Source organism: Paroedura picta, chromosome 6, assembly GCF_049243985.1.
Source record: "Paroedura picta isolate Pp20150507F chromosome 6, Ppicta_v3.0, whole genome shotgun sequence".
NCBI classification, from domain to species: Eukaryota; Metazoa; Chordata; class Lepidosauria; order Squamata; family Gekkonidae; genus Paroedura; species Paroedura picta.
In genome coordinates this window covers 41,315,033-41,333,496 of record NC_135374.1, presented here as the reverse complement: position 1 = coordinate 41,333,496, position 18,464 = coordinate 41,315,033, and the positions used below count along the sequence as shown (strand labels likewise).

The following is an 18,464-nucleotide window of genomic DNA, read 5'->3' as shown; positions in this document are numbered from 1 at the left end:
TTTGTGTTTGTTCACCCTCTACTCTGTCTCCAAGCAGGCAGAAACTGGGGAGGCAAAGGGTGTACATAGGAGGAACTGAAATCTCCCATACACAGCGACAAGGAAGCTGAGAATCCCTGCTCCCCCCCCCCCCCACTACCATATCCAATCAGAAGCTGAAGGTTGTAAGGCAGGGCAGGCTCTGTTTTTGTATTGTTTTGTATCAGCCACCATAGAAATTAGTCTGGAGAGGGCTGCAGCTCCACTGGCTTCTTCTACTTCCTTCTCTTGGCACTGGGAAGTAAATGGCCTGGGAGGGAAGGGGGAGGCACCATGTGGGGCCTGTAGCATGGGCTAAAAATGCTACATGGTTAAACCAGCTATGCCAAGAGTGGTGGGATAAACATAATTATAATATAAATACAAAATAAAATAAATATTTTCACCATGAAAATGTAAATATAGTTGGCCTGTCTTCATATAATTCAATATGCTCAAGGTAAAATGATTCATAATAAGGAAAAGGTTTTTGGTTAGCACGGCCGAAACAACATGTTATACATAACAGCTGGGATATGATTAAGTTAAGATATTTAGGGAGAAACTTTTGGGGAAAATGTAAATGATCAATGATGCCCATAATTTAAAATAGGATCAACAGTTTGAACAACTGTACAATGGGGTATCTTTAGGTTGCTATTTATTTTTAATCTTTCCAGCATATTATTCCATTTTGCTGTAGCAATCTGCTTGTAAACTGAGCAAGTACATAAAATATTTATGTGCATATAAATGAAGTATACAAAAAAGATACAAATAGCAAAGAGAAGATTATAAAATGGTATTCCCTAAAAACCAATTAAAGTCTGCTCAACAAGTGTTATGATTATGGCATGGCTAAAAAGGCAATCAAAGTCTGCTAACATACACAAAAGTTTGTAATAGGAAATTATGTAGCCCAAACTTCATTTAAATCCCCCGCTGGTTATTGAACAAAAGTCTGTTCCTGCCCACAAGAGGTGAAAACAATGAGAACATCAGCTAAGCTCCTGGAAATCTCACTGAGCAGCCCAGACTTTACTATCAGGAACAAAAGAAAGCAACAAGTAGTTTTTGCCAGTGGAAGTTGCTTATAGCTGCCAATATTGCCCACATCCTTCAACCAGCAGCCCTTTGCAACCACAGGAAATTTTATTCTGGGACCCACAATGACAGATAACCCTGAACAGAAGGCTGCAGTTAATGAAACAACATTTATTTCTCTTTCATTAGTGCCATCAAACTCCATTTAAATAGATTAATGCAGTCGGGGCTGCATCACATCACAATTGCAAGATGTTAAAGTCTTGTATAGCACATTGGTCAGACCACATCTGGAGTACTATGTGCAGAACTGGGGGCCTCACTTCAAAAAGGATGTGGACAAAATTGAGAGGGTGAAGAGGAGAGCGACCAAGATGATCTGGGGTCTGGGGACCAAGCTCTATAAGGAAACACTGAGGGACTTGGAAATGTTCAGTATGGAGAAGAGAAAGCTGAAAAGGGATATGATTGGTCTGTTTGAATATGTGAAAGGTTATCCCTTGGAGCAGGGGTAGTCAAACCTGTGGTCCTCCAGATGTTCATGGACTACAATTCCCATGAGCCTCTGCCAGCTAATGCAGTAGAATTGGCTGCCTAAGAAGGTGGTATGCTCCCCCTCACTGACAGTCTTTAAACAGTGGCTGGATATATACTTATCATGGGTGCTTTAGGGTGATCCCACATTGAGCAGGGTGTTGGACTAGATGGCCTTCATGGCACCTTCCAACTCTACGATTCCATAATAATTATGGAGGAATAGAAATCTGTCCCATAAACCCTTGAATTTAGAGGATGAAGCCAAATCAAGAAAATGCTCCATAGGGCTTTGTTTGATGGGGAAAAAACAGAATAACCATAGAAAAAGTCCACAGAATGTATTGCTGCAGAATCCAACAATGACTCCCAAAGCAAACTTCATAGCTGATGATGACACAGAAAGGAAGAAGAAAGGAGACTGCCAGCAGATAAAGCCAGGTCTTCTGCATAGCTTAAAAATCCCTACATGTACAGAAAAATAAAGAGGATACGGTGATGACTGAAAATGCCTTGGAAGAGTTTGCAGATTGTTATAAGAGTGTAAAGTAGAGGTGGGAGATGGAAAAATTGCCTAGCGCAAAACGTTGATAAGTGGTTTTATTCTATAGGAACAAGTTTGTGCTTGTTTTTTCTCTCTCTACCCCAAACCATAAACAGATTGAATGAGACTATGATTGTAATGGTATACAAGAGAATCACACTACATGTTGCTGTTTATTTATTTATTTAGATTTTTAGGATAAATGGAAGCAAATGGCCCGTCATGTGCTTCATTGACATGCCTGGTGGGTCTCTCCCTCCCTCCCTTCCTCCCGCTCTCTCTCTCTCTCTCTCTTTCTCTGTCTCTCTCTCTGTGATTTTAAATTTCTCTTTTCACTGTTAATGGAAGGTAGAAAAGCAGCTGAGGACTAGATTGCTTATCTTTCTGCTCCCATCAACAATGCTAAACACACATTTCTCCACATGAAGTCCATTGCTGGAACTTCTGAATAGCTGGGTTTTCTAACCCACTTTTCTCTCCCATAAGAGGTCTCAAAGTGGCTTAGAATCACCCTCCATTCTTCTCTCCACAACAGACAAAGATCAGCCCTTGTAGAGATCCCAGCCTTCAAAATACACTAAAGGGTTTTTATTTTAGGATAATTATATGAAACATATCACCAACTATTCTGTCCCTATAGCTTCCAATAAGCAATCTCATTTGGCAAAAAATAGAACATAGCTGCTAAAACTCCTTGAAACACATTTTGGAAATAGAGATAAAGCAAAAGGATTCAGACATTAATATCGATTGATATGCAGTTATAAATGATTGTCAGGATACATTATATAGTTCTACAGAACATTGGAGGAAGAGCAAAGAAAAAAATTGCAACAGTTGAGGAAACAGAGAGAAATACAATATAAGTTTGGGAACTAATGATTGGCAGAGTTTGAATATGCAGAAAGATCAAAGCACCAGGTTGCTTAGGACAAAATAGTTTTTATTCAGATTAGAAACAACTATGTATGGAAAAAGCAAGCAAGAGAGGTTTAATTAGCTAACTGTTTTCTGCAGTCATTTTTCTGTTCAACAGCTGTTCTGGAGAGAAGCGGGGAGGAAATATACTAAAAAGAGCAGGAAGTCTCTGTTGAGCCCATCAGGAAACTGGAGGAGATAATTTGAAACTCATCAGGCAGTTTCTATCCTATGTTGAATACACATCTCCGATGCCCCCTGCAGGACATTTTAATATAAAGGGTGTCCATCAGGGGGCATCAGAGGAGATGTTTTTATGTTCTGATCAGTCTTACACACTGCAGAGCATGAATATTCCATCACTAATACCACCTGAAACTCTTGGAACCTACAGCTCCTGCGGGAATCACTGCCTGATAAAATCATAATAAAACGAGAAAAGTAATTACAAGGAACAGAATAACAAAAATAGAGTCCAATAGCAACTTGAAGACCAACAAAGATTTATTCAAGGCGTGAGCTTTCGAGTGCACTCTGTTTTTGTTGTGCTACTTCAGACCAACACAGCTACCCACTTGAAGGAACAGAATAAAAATAGAAATAACAAAATGGAAAATAGAAACACCAAGCCACAAGTTACAATGGTACACCAGTCAAGAGAACAGATAATGTTTTAAATGGTAGAAAGAGGAACTAAACTGTCTATTCAGCATTAGAAATTGACAAGTGGAAACCGACAAGGACTTGCAGGATATATCTCATTTCTCTTTCCTGAAAGTTTCCATAATATCACTTTTCCTGCTTCCTTCTGTTCTTCTATGACTGCCAACCTCCAGGTGAGGCTTTGAGAGCTGGAATTACAATGGATCTCCCAACTACAGAGATCAGTTCCTTGTTAGGGTTGCCATCTCCAAGTTGGGAAATTCCTGAAGTTGTGGGAGGGTGAAGTTTGGGGAGGGAAGTGACTAGTATTTCTCTCTCCAAACTTTCCCTCCCCAGACCCTGCCCTTCTCTGATTTTACCACAAAACCTCCAAGAACTTCCCAACCTGGACCTAGTAACCCCAGCCAGGTCTGCTTACCCCCCCCCCCAAAAAAAAAACCCAAAAAATTCCAGTGTGCTAAATAAGATGTACTAGAAGGAAATAATCTGTAAAATTTGCCATTTCCTCTTGAGAAAACTTAAGGGCACTTAAATTTTCTGTGCTAGTATCTACATGAGAAATAACATCACAAACAACAGTTAGTGGCAATTTTCCCCACACTAAAAATGCCTTTTTCAGGCAAGGCATTCTTCCTTATGTTAGTATCACTAAGGTTGTCATCTTTTGCTATGGCTGGAGCCTTCCTGCCAGGAAACCCCTGACTGCTCCCACCATTCAGTAGGCTGGAGGGTGGAGGGAAACAAAGGGGAAAAGGCATCTCATTGATGGTGTGATGTCAGTTCTGAAGTATGATGTCATACTGCTGTGTTGTTTGCACCCCTTTGTCCACATCCACCCCACAGCATCCCACCTGGTGTCATCTGCCAGCTGGCACCCCTCCTGCCAATCCAGTTCCAAAATATTGAGATCCTTAATCCAAACTGCATACTGTATTTTTCAATAGTAAAGGCAATTAAGATATGTTTGGATTGCCAAAAAAGAGAGAGCTCCTTACAGCAGAATCTTCTAAAAGTCCCCTTACCCTCAGTGTTATGGACAAGTACAGCCTGGGTCCTGATCTTTTCTATTGGTGTTCCACAGCGGCAGAATGGTCTCCAGGAAAGAGTGAAGTGGGCACCTTCCAGCACTTTAAAAGACCCCTTTAAAAGAACTTATGGGGAAATTATAGATAAGACTTAGAAAGGTGCAACTCTGTTTAGGATTGCACTAAGATAGATTCAGGTGGGAAGTCATGTTCTGAAGCAGCAGAACAACGTTTGTCCCCTGGCACCTTTAAAACCAACAAGGTTTTATTCAAGGTATGAGCTTTCATGCGTATGCACACCTTTTTATATCTTATATTCTGAAGAAGTGTACTTGTACATGAAAGCACATACAAATCTTGAATAAAACTTTGTTGCTCTTAAGACTCAGACTTTGCCCCTAGCACTATTAATGATGTATTTTAATACTTTTAATAGAGTATTACTTTTGCATTTTATTTATTGCGTATTGGATATATACTCTTGAGTACTAGTTATATTTTATAAATACCTGAAATAAATAGATACATAATTAAAAATATATATAATTGTTTATTTTTACTTTCCAGCTTTTAATTTCAACCCATAAATAAATCTGGCAGCTTGAAATAACCTGAAAATATTGAATATGCATTCTGCCCTTTAGGATGAGGTATAATAATGCAAGCAAAAAACAGAATGGGGTCAAACTCAGTGAAATATCACTTAAATTGCACTAGGAGTGAAGGGAGAAAAAAGGCAAAACAACAAAGATCATGTAAGTAGATACAGATACAGATACAGAAGCCTTTATTGGCATAAGATGATGTAAGTGAAAATGTACAGCAAAGAACAAATCTGACGAGAAGTTCAAAACCAAGTCAATTGCAGATGGTGTTCATAGAATCCTTATGTCCAAAAGTATGATATGTGATTACTGTGACATAAAATAATTTAACATTTGCTTATTATTTCTAAGAGGGCATGGAAACAGAGCTCCAAAAATCTGATATACTGTAGATCTCATTTACCAAGTTCAATAACATTGGAAGATTTACTTCATGTCTTATTTAAGTCATTGTTAGACTAACTACAATCAGAGTTAGTTAAGGTGGAGAGTAGACACACTGAAATGGCTCAAATATTGATTGCTACTTTTCCAGCCATCATATAATGCCTCTATAATTTCTGTTGTTCTAGATGAAAGCTGCAGAATCGATATGTCAAATGCTATGTGTGTATGTTTATGAAACTGTCCCAAAATAATGCAATGATGATATTAATCCCAATTCCCAGTGTGTCATGCTACCAACTTGAACAAAAGGAGATAAAGCTATGCTGAAGATAAGGACAATCTCATTCTACACTGGCCTTGAACTACCTCTGATATTGATTTTAGAGCATTCACCTTCATTATCAGTGTAATCTCTAGCATCATATAATTTTGGGTATATTTCTTCACTTGATTTTCTTCATGTGGACATCTGAATGGGCCATCTATAAACAAGCCTTTATTTTTATGGCAATGTAATGCTTTAAATCTCTTCTGCCTGTCAGGTAGTATTATTAATATTTTACAGTAAATTATCTAGGACCACAGGTTTAGTGAACATCTTTACAGTTCAGCAGCAGCTCCTGAGAACTTTAAAGTAAAACTTTAAAGGAACAGCATTTTGTTGGTCTGGAACAAACTGCTACAGCAGTTACATTAAGCATAATTAATTGAAACATCTACTATTTTAATAATGTAGCCTGAAAACAGTTTTTAATAATATACCATAGTAATAGGTAAATTAGCTTTGTTGTTGTGGTCCATGTTTCATTTCTTGAGTGGACCAGATTGCTATTATTAAACAAGTTGCCTGAAATAATATAAGAAACATCATCCTTTATTGTGTGCATTATGGCTGTGAAATACAGGGAAAGGAAATGAATAAGTTGCTGAAATGTAATGGAAGAGTAAACATATTTAGTAGGAACTGGAAAATTTGGCTTCCATTTCCAAATCAGTTTCAAAGCAGTAGGACTGAATTATTAAATGAACTCCTGCAAAGAAGACCAAATTTCTTAAATTCTTGACGAGCCTAGAATAACTGAATTTTCAAGAGACAAAAGATACAAAAGTAATATGAGAAAGCAAAATTATATAGTCCTTAATTCAATCCACAGCTAGGAACAGGTTCACTAGCTGTCTGGTGGAGACAGAAGAGTCTCTGCCCACAAACAGGGCAGGAGAAAAAAATAGCCATCTAGCTGATGACATCAGATCCAGAAAAATCAAAAGTGATGTCAGTTACCTCTAGTTTCAATCTATAGTTTTTTTCATAGGGGTTTCAGCAATCCATAGAGAAGCGAGGTGTCACCTTTGGGTTTTCCCTGGAAGTCATGTCACAAAATCACCAATGGCAACCCCGACTGACCTTCCCCCACACTGGCTATACCTTACAACCTTAGCTGGTGACATGATTTCATCTATTACTCCTCTTACCTTTTTTGTCAAATGTAAAGTTAGTCAAACCATAATATACTGTACTACTAGTCAATGAAGGAGGAAAGTGTTTCACTCTCCAGATACAGCTGACAGAAGGACAGGGACACAAGGGACTTCTCAAGTAGGGTTTCCTCAATGGACACTTTTATATGCATTTGTACAATCACAATTTACTGTGGGTGGGATATGCTTTTCCATTTAGAAATATATGGAGAAGGAAAAGAAAGGGACATTTACCCTTCTTCTCTGCTGAAATCTATATAATGACTGATGTCCTCAGGCACATCCATCAAATTTTCCCCAGTAACTTTATGAGTGGCATAGCTCCATGATGGGGACAATAGTTGTCTGAATCTAATTTGAGATTAAAATATAACTGGATAATTCTATTTAAAAGTTTTATTAGGCAGGCTCACACTATAATTGTCAAAATCTGCTGCTTTGTTTGTTTAAATGTTTCTGTTCTGCACATGTTGGATAGTGCCTTTTCAAGGCACTTTAGAAGTAGATTTTCCTGTTCTGCACACGAAAATCTGGCTGCAAAAGCACATTGAAAGTGCATCATCCAATGTGTGAATGAAGACTCAGGTTGTTTTGCGTAACTCTAGATCTGTGCTTATATCCCACAATTCTCCATCCATAAAACCACAGTGACCCTCAGACTGAATTCTGTTGATCCTCTTTCTCCTTCTTTCCTTCTCCCTTGCAGTTGCTTCACATATTTCTCACAAAAAGGCAGGTCTGTTATATTTATCATGTTCCAGTAGCATCTTCCCCCTGCACTCACTTAACAGAGATGTGAAAACACACGCACACAGATCCCTTTTCTTCTGCTGCCTTCTCTCTTTCCCTTGCCATTGAAACCAAACTCTTCATTAAGCATTCACCTTATTACAATTTTATCCTTGAGTTGTTTCTTTAAAAAAAATGTTCTGACAGTACTATTTTACTCTGGGACTTTTGACACAACAGAATAAAATTATGACTTTGTGTTCTCCCTGCCTTAAATCATCTCAACTGAACATTTCCTTGTCTTTTTATCTACGCCCCCCCCTCCCACGCACATGCACACTGCTTTCTGCTAGGTTTAGCACGCAGGGTCAAAGCAGGTGTTGAAGAGTGTAATCTACAATCAGCTAAAGATGTTTTTAGTTTAGTTTAGTTGTTTAGTTTAGTTTAGTTGTTTAGTTTACTTAAAGGCTAACTTTTGACTGAAAAAAAAGTCTCCACAACGGTTTGCTATATAATTAAAATACAACAAAATCAATGCAAAGTCAGTAGAATACAATATGTCACTTAAAGGTAAAGGTAAAGGTATCCCCTGTGCAAGCACCGGGTCATGTCTGACCCTTGGGGTGACGCCCTCTAGCATTTTCATGGCAGACTCAACACGGGGTGGTTTGCCAGTGCCTTCCCCAGTCATTACCGTTTACCCCCCAGCAAGCTGGGTACTCATTTTACCGACCTCGGAAGGATGGAAGGCTGAGTCAACGTTGAGCCGGTTGCTGGGATTGAACTCCCAACCTCATGGGCAGAGCTTTCAGACTGCCTGACTGCTGCCTTACCACTCTGCGCCACAAGAGGCTCTTAAATGTCACTTAAATGCATCCCTAAAGGTGCTCTGGTCAGTTGGAAGGACAGGTTCTTCTATGCCAGCACAATGTGTTCACCCTACCCTATACCCTGCCTTGGTAACCCTGGTGATTATAGAAAAGTGGAATATAAATTAAGGAAGTGAATGAATGAATGATATTGCTCAGTTCTGATACTTTCATTAATCAATCAAGTTCATATTGGTGGTCCTACCATTTCCTCTCTTAAGTTTTTTTTTGCTGGAGTTACTAATGAAAAGAACTAATGAGCTCCTGCTCCTGCCTCAAACTCTCTAGGCAATCACTGGCTCAAGGCAGCTAAATAGTCTCCAACATCGTCCATCCCCCAAAGTTCCAGTCTCTGGAGAGGCAGAAAGCAATTTTCTAAATAACTAAATGCAAATTAAAATGGTACTGCAACTCGCAGTCCTGGTGCATTGGTGCTGCTGGAGGGAGATGGCGGGGAGCTTTCTGGGAGTACTGCAGAAAAAAAACTGGATTGCTTACATCTAGATTTCCTGGAGGACATACCTGTGGGCTTTGTTACAGAAAACAATTACTATGTATATATGTGAGCACATGTACTGTGTTGGATCTCTTCTTGGGAGAGAAAAGAGGAAGGTTTCCTGTTGAATACTAAAAAAAGGTTATGCTGAGAAACCACATGGGTTGGGAGCTGTCATAAGCAGAGTTCTCGGGAAAAAGTTTCCAAAAATTTGTCATTACTAGAAAACATTTCCATGCGTATTCACCTTTAATATACATTGAAATAAACCATCCAATTCCCATGTAACGTTGTGATGTGCAGGTCTATTTTTATATGGTTATAGAATTGAATATTTTAATTAGAGTATCTTTGTTAGAAATGTTTCACAATCAATTTGATATAAAAATGTTCAAACTTCTATCTGCCTATGAAGAAAGGCATGGCAATTTTATTTAGAAACTCAGGTCTGTTATTAAGATCAGTATAATTTGTACAAGGTCACTGCAAATACAGAATGTATCAATTTAGTCAGATATCTACTACAATATAAATGTTTTTATGAGCAGCAGGTGTATTCCTGCAAAGGACTATAAAGCTATTAACTGCTCAGTAAGGAATACATAATAATTGGTTGTTAACTGAACCGCTCTGACAAGAACAGTGAGAAAGGACACTTTAAAATCATTAGTAAAACCTGCAGAAAATGAAGATATTCAATCTACAATTTTTCCCCCAGTCAAACAGATAAAGTATCAGTATTTGTTGGAGTACAGTCTTTTTTTACAACACTAAGAACATATTTAGCCTTAAAATAAGCCAATTCATATGTATACACATGAACACACATAGATGAAATTGCCTTATAGCGAATCACACCCTTGGTCCATCGAAGTCGGTATTGTCTACTTAGACTGGTAGCAGCTCTCCAGGAGCTCAACTAAAGGTGTTTCACCTACTACCGGACCTTTTCAACATGAGATGCCAGGGATTGAATCCTGGACCTTCTGCATGCCTAGCAGATGTTCTACTACTAAACCACAGGTTATACATGTACAAAGTCCTAATGCTTCTATCTGTCTACTCTGATCAAGTTGACCAGATGTGGTTTGGGAGTCCTCTGTTTGGAACTTTATTCCATATGAGACCAATTTGGATCAGGAGTGCTACATTTGGGAAGAGGGAGTTTAAGTTTTTGTCCCACACTGTTTTACACGTTGACATGGGCCTTGGATTTCCCACAATTGAGGTCTGTTCAATTAAACAGGTTTGCAGGTTTCTGAAGTAATATACTATTATGCCAAACCTGTTTTCAATAAATGATTGTGGAAAGGTTATATACATCATGCACAATGGTGCCTCTTTCACACCACCTCCAACACACTGAAAAATCTGCAGTCTTAGTTCGAACCAAAGCAGAGTGTTGTAGCTGGCCGCTGGTATACACAGCAACCTCCAAGTAAGTGAAACATAGTATGTTTAATTTCAGTGTTGTAACATGACCCATCCTTCAATAAATATAGAACATTCCGTCTATAGCATTAGACCCCTGGTTCTCAAGGAATCACTTCTCTGTAGCATAAATATTACTGAACTAGTAATCAAGCCCGCTGTATGACCAATACAGCGGGCGCTAGGTGCTTACAGTCTTGCGGGTGCTCTGTGGCAGCGGCCTGACGGCGGGGACTCCCTCGGGCGGCGGTCTGTTGGCGGCGGCTCTCTCGGGCGTCAGGCCGCCGGGCAGGGAGCCCCCGGCAGCCGCGCTCCACGCAACTTGGGGGGGCTCCCTTGCGGGCGGCCTGACGCATCGGAGGTGCTTCGCACCTCCGACGCATCAGGCCGCCAGCAAAGGAGCAACTGCAAGCCGCGCTGCATGCGGCTCGCAGTTGCTGGGGCTGGGAATCGGAGGGACCAATCAGCAGGCGCTTTGCGCCTGCTGATTGGTCCCTCCGATTGTCTGACCAGAGGAAGAGTCCAAACCCTTCCTCATCCCGGACACATCCCACCCCAGAACCCCTTACTGCTTTATTTAGTCAGCGGCGCCCACGGCGCCGTGGGCGGTGTTGAGATAGGTGTATATTTCCTATTGTAGTTTAATCCACCTTTATTCCCAGCACATGTGTTCTTAGTAGTGCTTATACTTAGTAGTATACTATTTCATGTGTATTTTTAGTAGCTAATAGTTTGTATGCATCACTACAGTATGCAAAAAACCCATGCACAATTAACAGTGTTCATAATTGATACCACCAATATGCTCAACACTAGCGATCCCCAACCTGTGGGCCGCGGACCACATGTGGTCCTTCGACTAATTGCAGGTGGGCTCCGAAGGACGCCTTCTCCCCCCCCCAGCCCTTTACTTCATCCCCCCCAGCCCTTTACAACACACTTCATTGTTGTGGCGTGTCTGTATCTTATTTTGAAGGGATGTTTAAACATTACCATAGCGATCAGAGAGCACTAGGGCAGTGGTTGAGAGTAGAGGAGTAAACTACCCCCCCCACGGGCCTCAGTAAAAGGCGTTGAGTGGTCCCCGGTGAGTGGTCCCCGGCGAGTGGTCCCCGGCGTTGAGTGGTCCCCACTGATAAAAAGGTTGCGGACCACTGCTCAACACTACCTTTTATTATTATACAAGGGGGAAAGCATTCAGGAATACAACGGGCACCAGATTGGGGGTGGGGTGGAAGAACTGTGAGGATGGCCTCTCCCTCCACTCAGGACCTGGAAAAGGCTGCAGGCTGGAGGCCCCAGTCAGGGAACTCACGGGCAGGGGCAGCTCTCACACAGCAGGTATTTGCAGCCTTTGAGCCTCGGAGGGAAGAGGAAAGGGGGAAGTGGTCAGGGGTGGGGGATGGAAGACGATTGGCTGGCTGCTGGCCGGCCGTTGGAGGAGGAAGCACTCAGGGGTGGGATACCTGCCTTGAGTGGGTGTTAAGTGCTGAATGGTGCTTAAGCCATGAGACCAGCTCCTCCTCCAAGCCCTTACCAGAAATATGAAGTGGAACAGATTTGTGTCACCAATTTTATAATAATGACTAGGGGCAAAGCCCGTTGTCTCCAAGAATACAACGGGCGCTAGAGCTTGGCAGTGGGAAGAGGAAGGGGCGGAGTTGTCCAGTCTGTAAGGGCATGGGGTTGTCATGTGTGTTGTGTGGGAGGTTGTGGTGGCATGGTGGCAAATGAGGCCATGGGTGTGGAGATATGGGTGTCAAGAACCTGTGGTGTGGAATGTTCGTTGATTGTGGGAGAGGACTGACCTTTGGGAATTGTGGCATAGTGGTTACAGATGAGCTTTCCAGAGCCATGTCCTCAGGTATGTGAAGGGAAAATCAGACTGGAGACCCTTCTTAGGGGAAGATTACATGGCAACCAATGCCCCCCAGTTTCACCCTGTTCCTTCTGTCTCCCATATTTTTACTGTTGGTAAAATGTTATGTGCCCACATGCTTCTTTCATGGTTGCTCCTTAGAAGAACGGATTTTTGTACCCTATTGCTTACTACCCAAAGGAGTCTCAAAGCGGTTTACAAACACCTTTTCTATTTGTCTCTCCACAATAGTTAACCTGTGAGGTATGTAGGGTTGTGAGAGACCTGAGAGAACTGGGAATGGGCCGCAGTGACCCAGCAGGTCTCAGGTGTCTCAAAGCATTTTCCAATCGTCTTCCCCTTCTCTCCCCATAGCAGACTCCCCATGAGGGAGGTGGGGTAGCGAGCCTCACAGGGAAGCTGGCAACCCTAAGAGGAAGACTGTCTGTGCACAGCAGTCTTGACCTTAGTAAGGTTTTTAATACTGTTTTTTTATTTGCCAGGCCAAGGTTATTTGCCAGTTACTATTTCAGTTACGATGTGTCTCCAGACATTTACTTGTTCTCTATTTAGTTTCAGGCTGTAAATATTTATTTAGATCTTCCTGCACTTTCCAGACTCACAGGACTGATGCTGGTCTGCCTGTCTGCGCCCCAGAATACAAACAGTTGCTGATAAGGGTTGGCCATAATCCATAGGCCAGGAGGGACACTCCTGCACCACTCCCTACCAACTGCAGGCAAAAATGGCTCATTTGAAGGCTGGACTCTGAGGCATTGTACAATTTTGAAGTCCCACCTCCAAACCTCCAGGAATATTTCCAACCCAGGGGTAGCCAACCTACAGGTGTGGCCTGGAGAACTCCTGGAATTACAGCTCACCTGCAGAGTATAAAGATCAGCTCCCCAGGCAGAAAGGGCTACTTTGGACAGGGTTGTGGTAGAGAAGAAACATTTAAGGCTTCCCACACAGGTTGTTGTTGTTGAATTAAAAGACTTGAGGCCTACTGCACAGGGTTGTTGTGCAGATGAAACAGGAGACAAAAAAGCCAGCTTCCTCTGCAGAATAACGCTGTGCAGTGGCCTCAAATCTGCAGAGAGTTGCAAAGAAGAAAGACACATGGCTTGGCTGTGTCTAACCTCCAGGCAGAGCAGTATTTTAAGTGAGAAGGGGCTTTTCTGTGGCCTCCCTGTCAGGCAACTGCTTGGCAGAAGGGGAAAGTCCCCCCCCCTCAAAAGGAAGGCCCTCAGGCTCCCCTGCGTTGCTCTTGGAAAGGCCTCCTTCCCTCAGTCAGGGCCTGTCAGAGGTTCCTTCGCAGCAGGCCTGAAGGGGGGGGGGAGGGGAGCACTCTGCAGCCTCCAGCCAGCTCTGTCAGGGTTCTGAGGCAATTTGCAGTTGGACATGGCAGTTAGGACAGCCTTGGGGCGAAAAGGGCTGGTGCAGCCTCTGTTCTCATCCCCCTTGGCAGCCCTACTGACCTCCTCTCCCTTTGGTGGTCAGGAGCAGACTGGCAGCCAGACTGGGCTGGGTGAATGGAATTTTGGTCTGTCCTGGTGAGGGGCCAATAGGAAGGCACTTTGCGCGCCTCCCCATTGGCTGCTTGGCCCTGGATGGACACACAAAGGGCCCAATCAGGAGCCGCTTCGCGGCTCCTGATTGGGCCCTCTGAGTTTTTATCCTGGACAGGGCCCGCCCTAACTCCTCCCCAGGTGGCCTTAGTCTTTTATTTAATAGGACCCTGTCCTATTTAAAGATGATTGAACAGTTTTAGGATAAAAAGAAACTTTTAAGATGAACTTATAATGGCACCCATTTTCTTTTTCTTTTGATTCTTAGAAGCCACTTTTCAGTCTAGGTGATAACTGACACTGAAGCAGTCTTGTGAAGTTTCACCAGATATTCTGATTGTATCAAATCAGATCATTGCCTACATTATGAAACTTTGAAATTGTGCAGTAAGAATCACAGTATGAATCTTTGGCAGAATCTTCCTGTTATTACTTCAACATGGTACAAAAGCCATGCTGAAAATATCATTGCCAATAGTAAGTACAACAGTCATATAAATGCATGCTACACATTAAAAGTCTTTCCCCCTCTATGTTGGATAAGCAAAATAAAATAAAATGCTATACTTTACAGTCATCTATAAAATGGGGATGCAGGGCCATAGGCACACTTTTGGGAGGTCTGATTTCATTTTATTCAAGACCTACTTTCTCATAGTACTTGATCTCGTAGTCCAGAATGGCTCCATTAGGAAAATCAGGCTCTTGCCATGAGAGAGCAATGCTGTTTTGGGAAGCCCAGTCCTTCCTGACCATACCTATCAAGGATGGTGCTGAAAAGAAAAAGGACAACTATGGGTTAAAGACAATGCAACAGATTTAACTTTTGTTGACATCTAAAGAGCATGACCAGCAGATTACAAGGTGATTTTCTAAGAAACTGTTAAAGTAACAGAATTGGTGCTGCATATCCCTGAACCACTGTAAGAGAGAAAGACATCAGTCTCCTCTTTCTAGCTCCAGCTGAGAATTCATTTTCTTGATCATTTTTTTATATTGAAATCTGGGAGCTAAGTTTACTGGCTGAGACGCAGAATAAAAGTATAATAAAACATATTTTTGTGAGCAAAATTGGATCTACTCTTGAAAACTTTCTATATGTATATGTTCACGTTTGATTATTTCCATGGCCAAAACATTTCTTTTTACAACAAAACCATCAAAGTTAACAATAATGGATACTCTCCACTCTGGAAGTTTAGTCAAATGTTGCAACAAGTAACATCTGTTTCTACATGTCCTTATCCAATGTTTCTCTTAATATTTGTGAAACAGCCCTGGGGGTGGAGAGTGTTCTGGCTGTCCGAGATGGAATAGGGCCAATCAGGGTGCGGCCAGCTCGCCCTCCTTCCCTAGATGCTAGCCACTTTGCTCTCAGATGCCTGAGAGAGACACACAGAGACACAGAGAGCCCTGCCAAACCGCAAATGACCCCTGATTACCTGCTATGGCTCCTGCTGCCAGAGAGAGAGATCTGTGCTGCTGGTGTCCCCTGGGTCCTAGCGCCCATTGCATTCATGGTTGCAATGGGCTTTCTTGCTAGTTTTTAATATAAAATAGCCTAACTGAGGGCCATTTTGGCCACTTCTGGTCTAAAAGATGTGAAAGACTCCAGATTCTGGAGTCTAAAAGATGTGAAAGACTCCAGATTCATACAAAGTCAGTGAAGAAATACCTTGATCAAGAGATCCACACAAACAGAAAGTCATGTCTATAAACAATATATACCAACTTCCTGAAATAAGGACAATGGGAGCTCTGGGAACACACTGGACAGTATAGGTGAACATTAATGATGATGTGCTGAATGCAGTATTTGATCTTACTTCCCTAGGTCATCAGCAACAATGGCCCATCAAAGAATGTCAGGACTGGGCCTAATGATTTGTCATCAGAGGATTAACTCACCACAGTGGTAGATCTCATGGAAAACAAATTAAGACAGACCTTCAGGTGCTAGGGCCCCCTGACAATCAGAAGCTGTCAAGGAACTTATGGCTTGCTGTGGCTACCAGAGCAATAATTCAGGAGGTTCAGGAGCAGAAGCCACCATGAGAACCTGGGATTTCTGAGGGTCCCATGAAGAAAACAAGCTGATTGGTCACCTCCAGAAAACCTAGAGCACAGATGACAAAACGCCTGGACAGAAGCACTGCTCAGAAGGTTAGAGTGCACATTTAGCGGCCTGAGGCCTTTAGGCTGATGGTGAACTGTCTGCATGAGTGTGTGTGAATGAGTAAGTGAGCAGGATAAAAGAAAACATATGTCAAAGACTTGGCATTCACGGAAACTTTTGTGGGATACATATCTATTATTATAGGACAATGATATCAACCATGGGGGGCTTATCTTCCAGTATTATGTATGCCATTGGAGTTGGACTAGATGACCCTGGGGAACCCTCCCAACTCCATGATTCCAATACTAAACTACCATGTCCTTCTAAAATCTCTGAAGAGGGACCATTAGCAGATATGAAATTGTTTTAAATAACATCTAGAAAGAAACTTTATCACAACTACTGTTATTTTGTGCGCTATTCTGCTTATTTATTACTGTTTATTTATTTAGGCTCTACATAGAAAAATTACAGATCCATAGTTACCCCTTGCATTTCATGGCCTTTTCGGTTAACTGTTTACAATATTTTTTATCCTACTAGAAGTAGGAACAGGAGCTGGGATTGAGGAATGCCTCAACACCCTTCCCTGGGTAACTTGGGAAGCATTCCTGCCACCCTAATTCTCTTGCCTATATAGGTTTGAAGCAGCCTTGCAATAGCTTGCTAGGAGCTTGGAAAGTATCCCAAACAGCTCATCAGCACTTAAGCATACAATGATAGGTAATATAATTTTCTACTTTGCCTCCTTCCTTTTCTTTGTTGCAGTTCCTTTTCTTGAACTGTATGTGCATAAGAATCTACTTGTGTAGAAGTTATCTAACATTTCCTGTGGATATTTTCGTGTTTGGTACTACATGCATGTTTGATAGTCTGACTGCATTAATACGTTAGATATTTCAGCCAATGAAGTTGTTTCTCACAATTTTTCTAAATTCTTGATTCCATCTTCTTTCAATACATGCCTTGGAGGTTTGTCTTGAAGATCTCTTGGAAGTGTGTACATCAGCTAGATATTAGAACCAAAACATGTAACTCCTTTAGAACAGACAAGGCTTTTGGGGGGAGATGGGGATTCCCAAGTCTTAAAGAGGGAATTGGTAGACATTAGTGCAGCCTTAACAAAAAATGAGAGGAGGAACGAGAAGTGGTAAAAGACAGGTTACACTTGCAGAATTAATTGGGACCTAAAACACACATGCCTACGTGTGTTTTTTCAAGAGTGCATGGTAACAGAATATCTATCAGTCAAGAAAGTATAAAACTATATGCATCTTAAGAAGCAGGCTGTAGTCCACAGCAGCTTGTGCTACAATAAATCTGTTAGTTTTTTAGGTACCACAAGACTCCTTGTTGTTTTTTTACGTCAGTAAACTAACATGACTACTCCTCTGGAATATGTTGCATAACAGCTGCCAACCTACAGTTCTTCAATTACTTTTGAGAAAGCCATCTGGAATTGTCAAAGGCCTTGCCAAAGTCACATTATATACGCTGCATTCCCTTTATCCATCAAACCAATTACCCTGTCAAGGAAATGCAAGAGATACGGCTAGTGATTTTTTCCTACTCCACCTTCCCCAAATGGTGGGAAGTTCAGAGCAAGCTTTCAAGAAAAAGACTACAGTAGTAGCATAAAATGTCTATGGGCTTTTTTAAAATGAATGTATGGGCTGGGAAAGAATTACCAGTATGCAAAGTAAAAACAGGCAGTGCTAGTATTTGAGTAAAATTGTTCTCCCTCTTACCATATCATCTGTTTCTATAGTAAATTCTGAACTCAAACATTTAAATCTCCTCCTGCAAATTAAGGCTAAAATTTTATGGGAAAAATAGGTAATTTACTATGTATGTTTCAATGATGTCTGGCAACCTTTTTAAATTATGATATAGTACATCATAATTTTTGATGCTTTATACGTAATGTCTGACAATGATAATTCTGGCCATTCATCAGATACTCCAGAGTAAGGCTGTACTCTGTGACCCTTTGGATCTCAATATATTTTTTAATTAGTTAGTTTAAATTGGTTAGTAGCACACATTACGTCTGCAAGCAATAATGCCATACTGATGTAGACATTCATATCTGAAATCTGGCATTGTTTCTGATGGGCATTAGGTATGTGGTGATACATTACTAGGTCATAAACATGATCAGTTGGGTGGATTGGTCA

The 18,464-nt window shown here is 41.4% G+C and overlaps 1 protein-coding gene across 10 annotated transcripts in view; it reads right to left on the bottom strand.

Annotated features, from left to right (window-relative positions):
- Positions 1–18,464, bottom strand: part of EPHA6 (EPH receptor A6) — a 537,720-nt gene that overhangs the window by 163,773 nt on the left and 355,483 nt on the right. For 9 of the 10 annotated variants that reach the window (XM_077342222.1, XM_077342223.1, XM_077342219.1 and 6 more), the window contains one exon: positions 14,817–14,941. The exons of the other annotated variant lie outside the window; for it this stretch is intronic. In XM_077342222.1, coding sequence (XP_077198337.1) covers positions 14,817–14,941 — 125 coding nt within the window. The remainder of the gene's footprint in view (positions 1–14,816; positions 14,942–18,464) is intronic. 10 annotated transcript variants of the gene reach the window in all.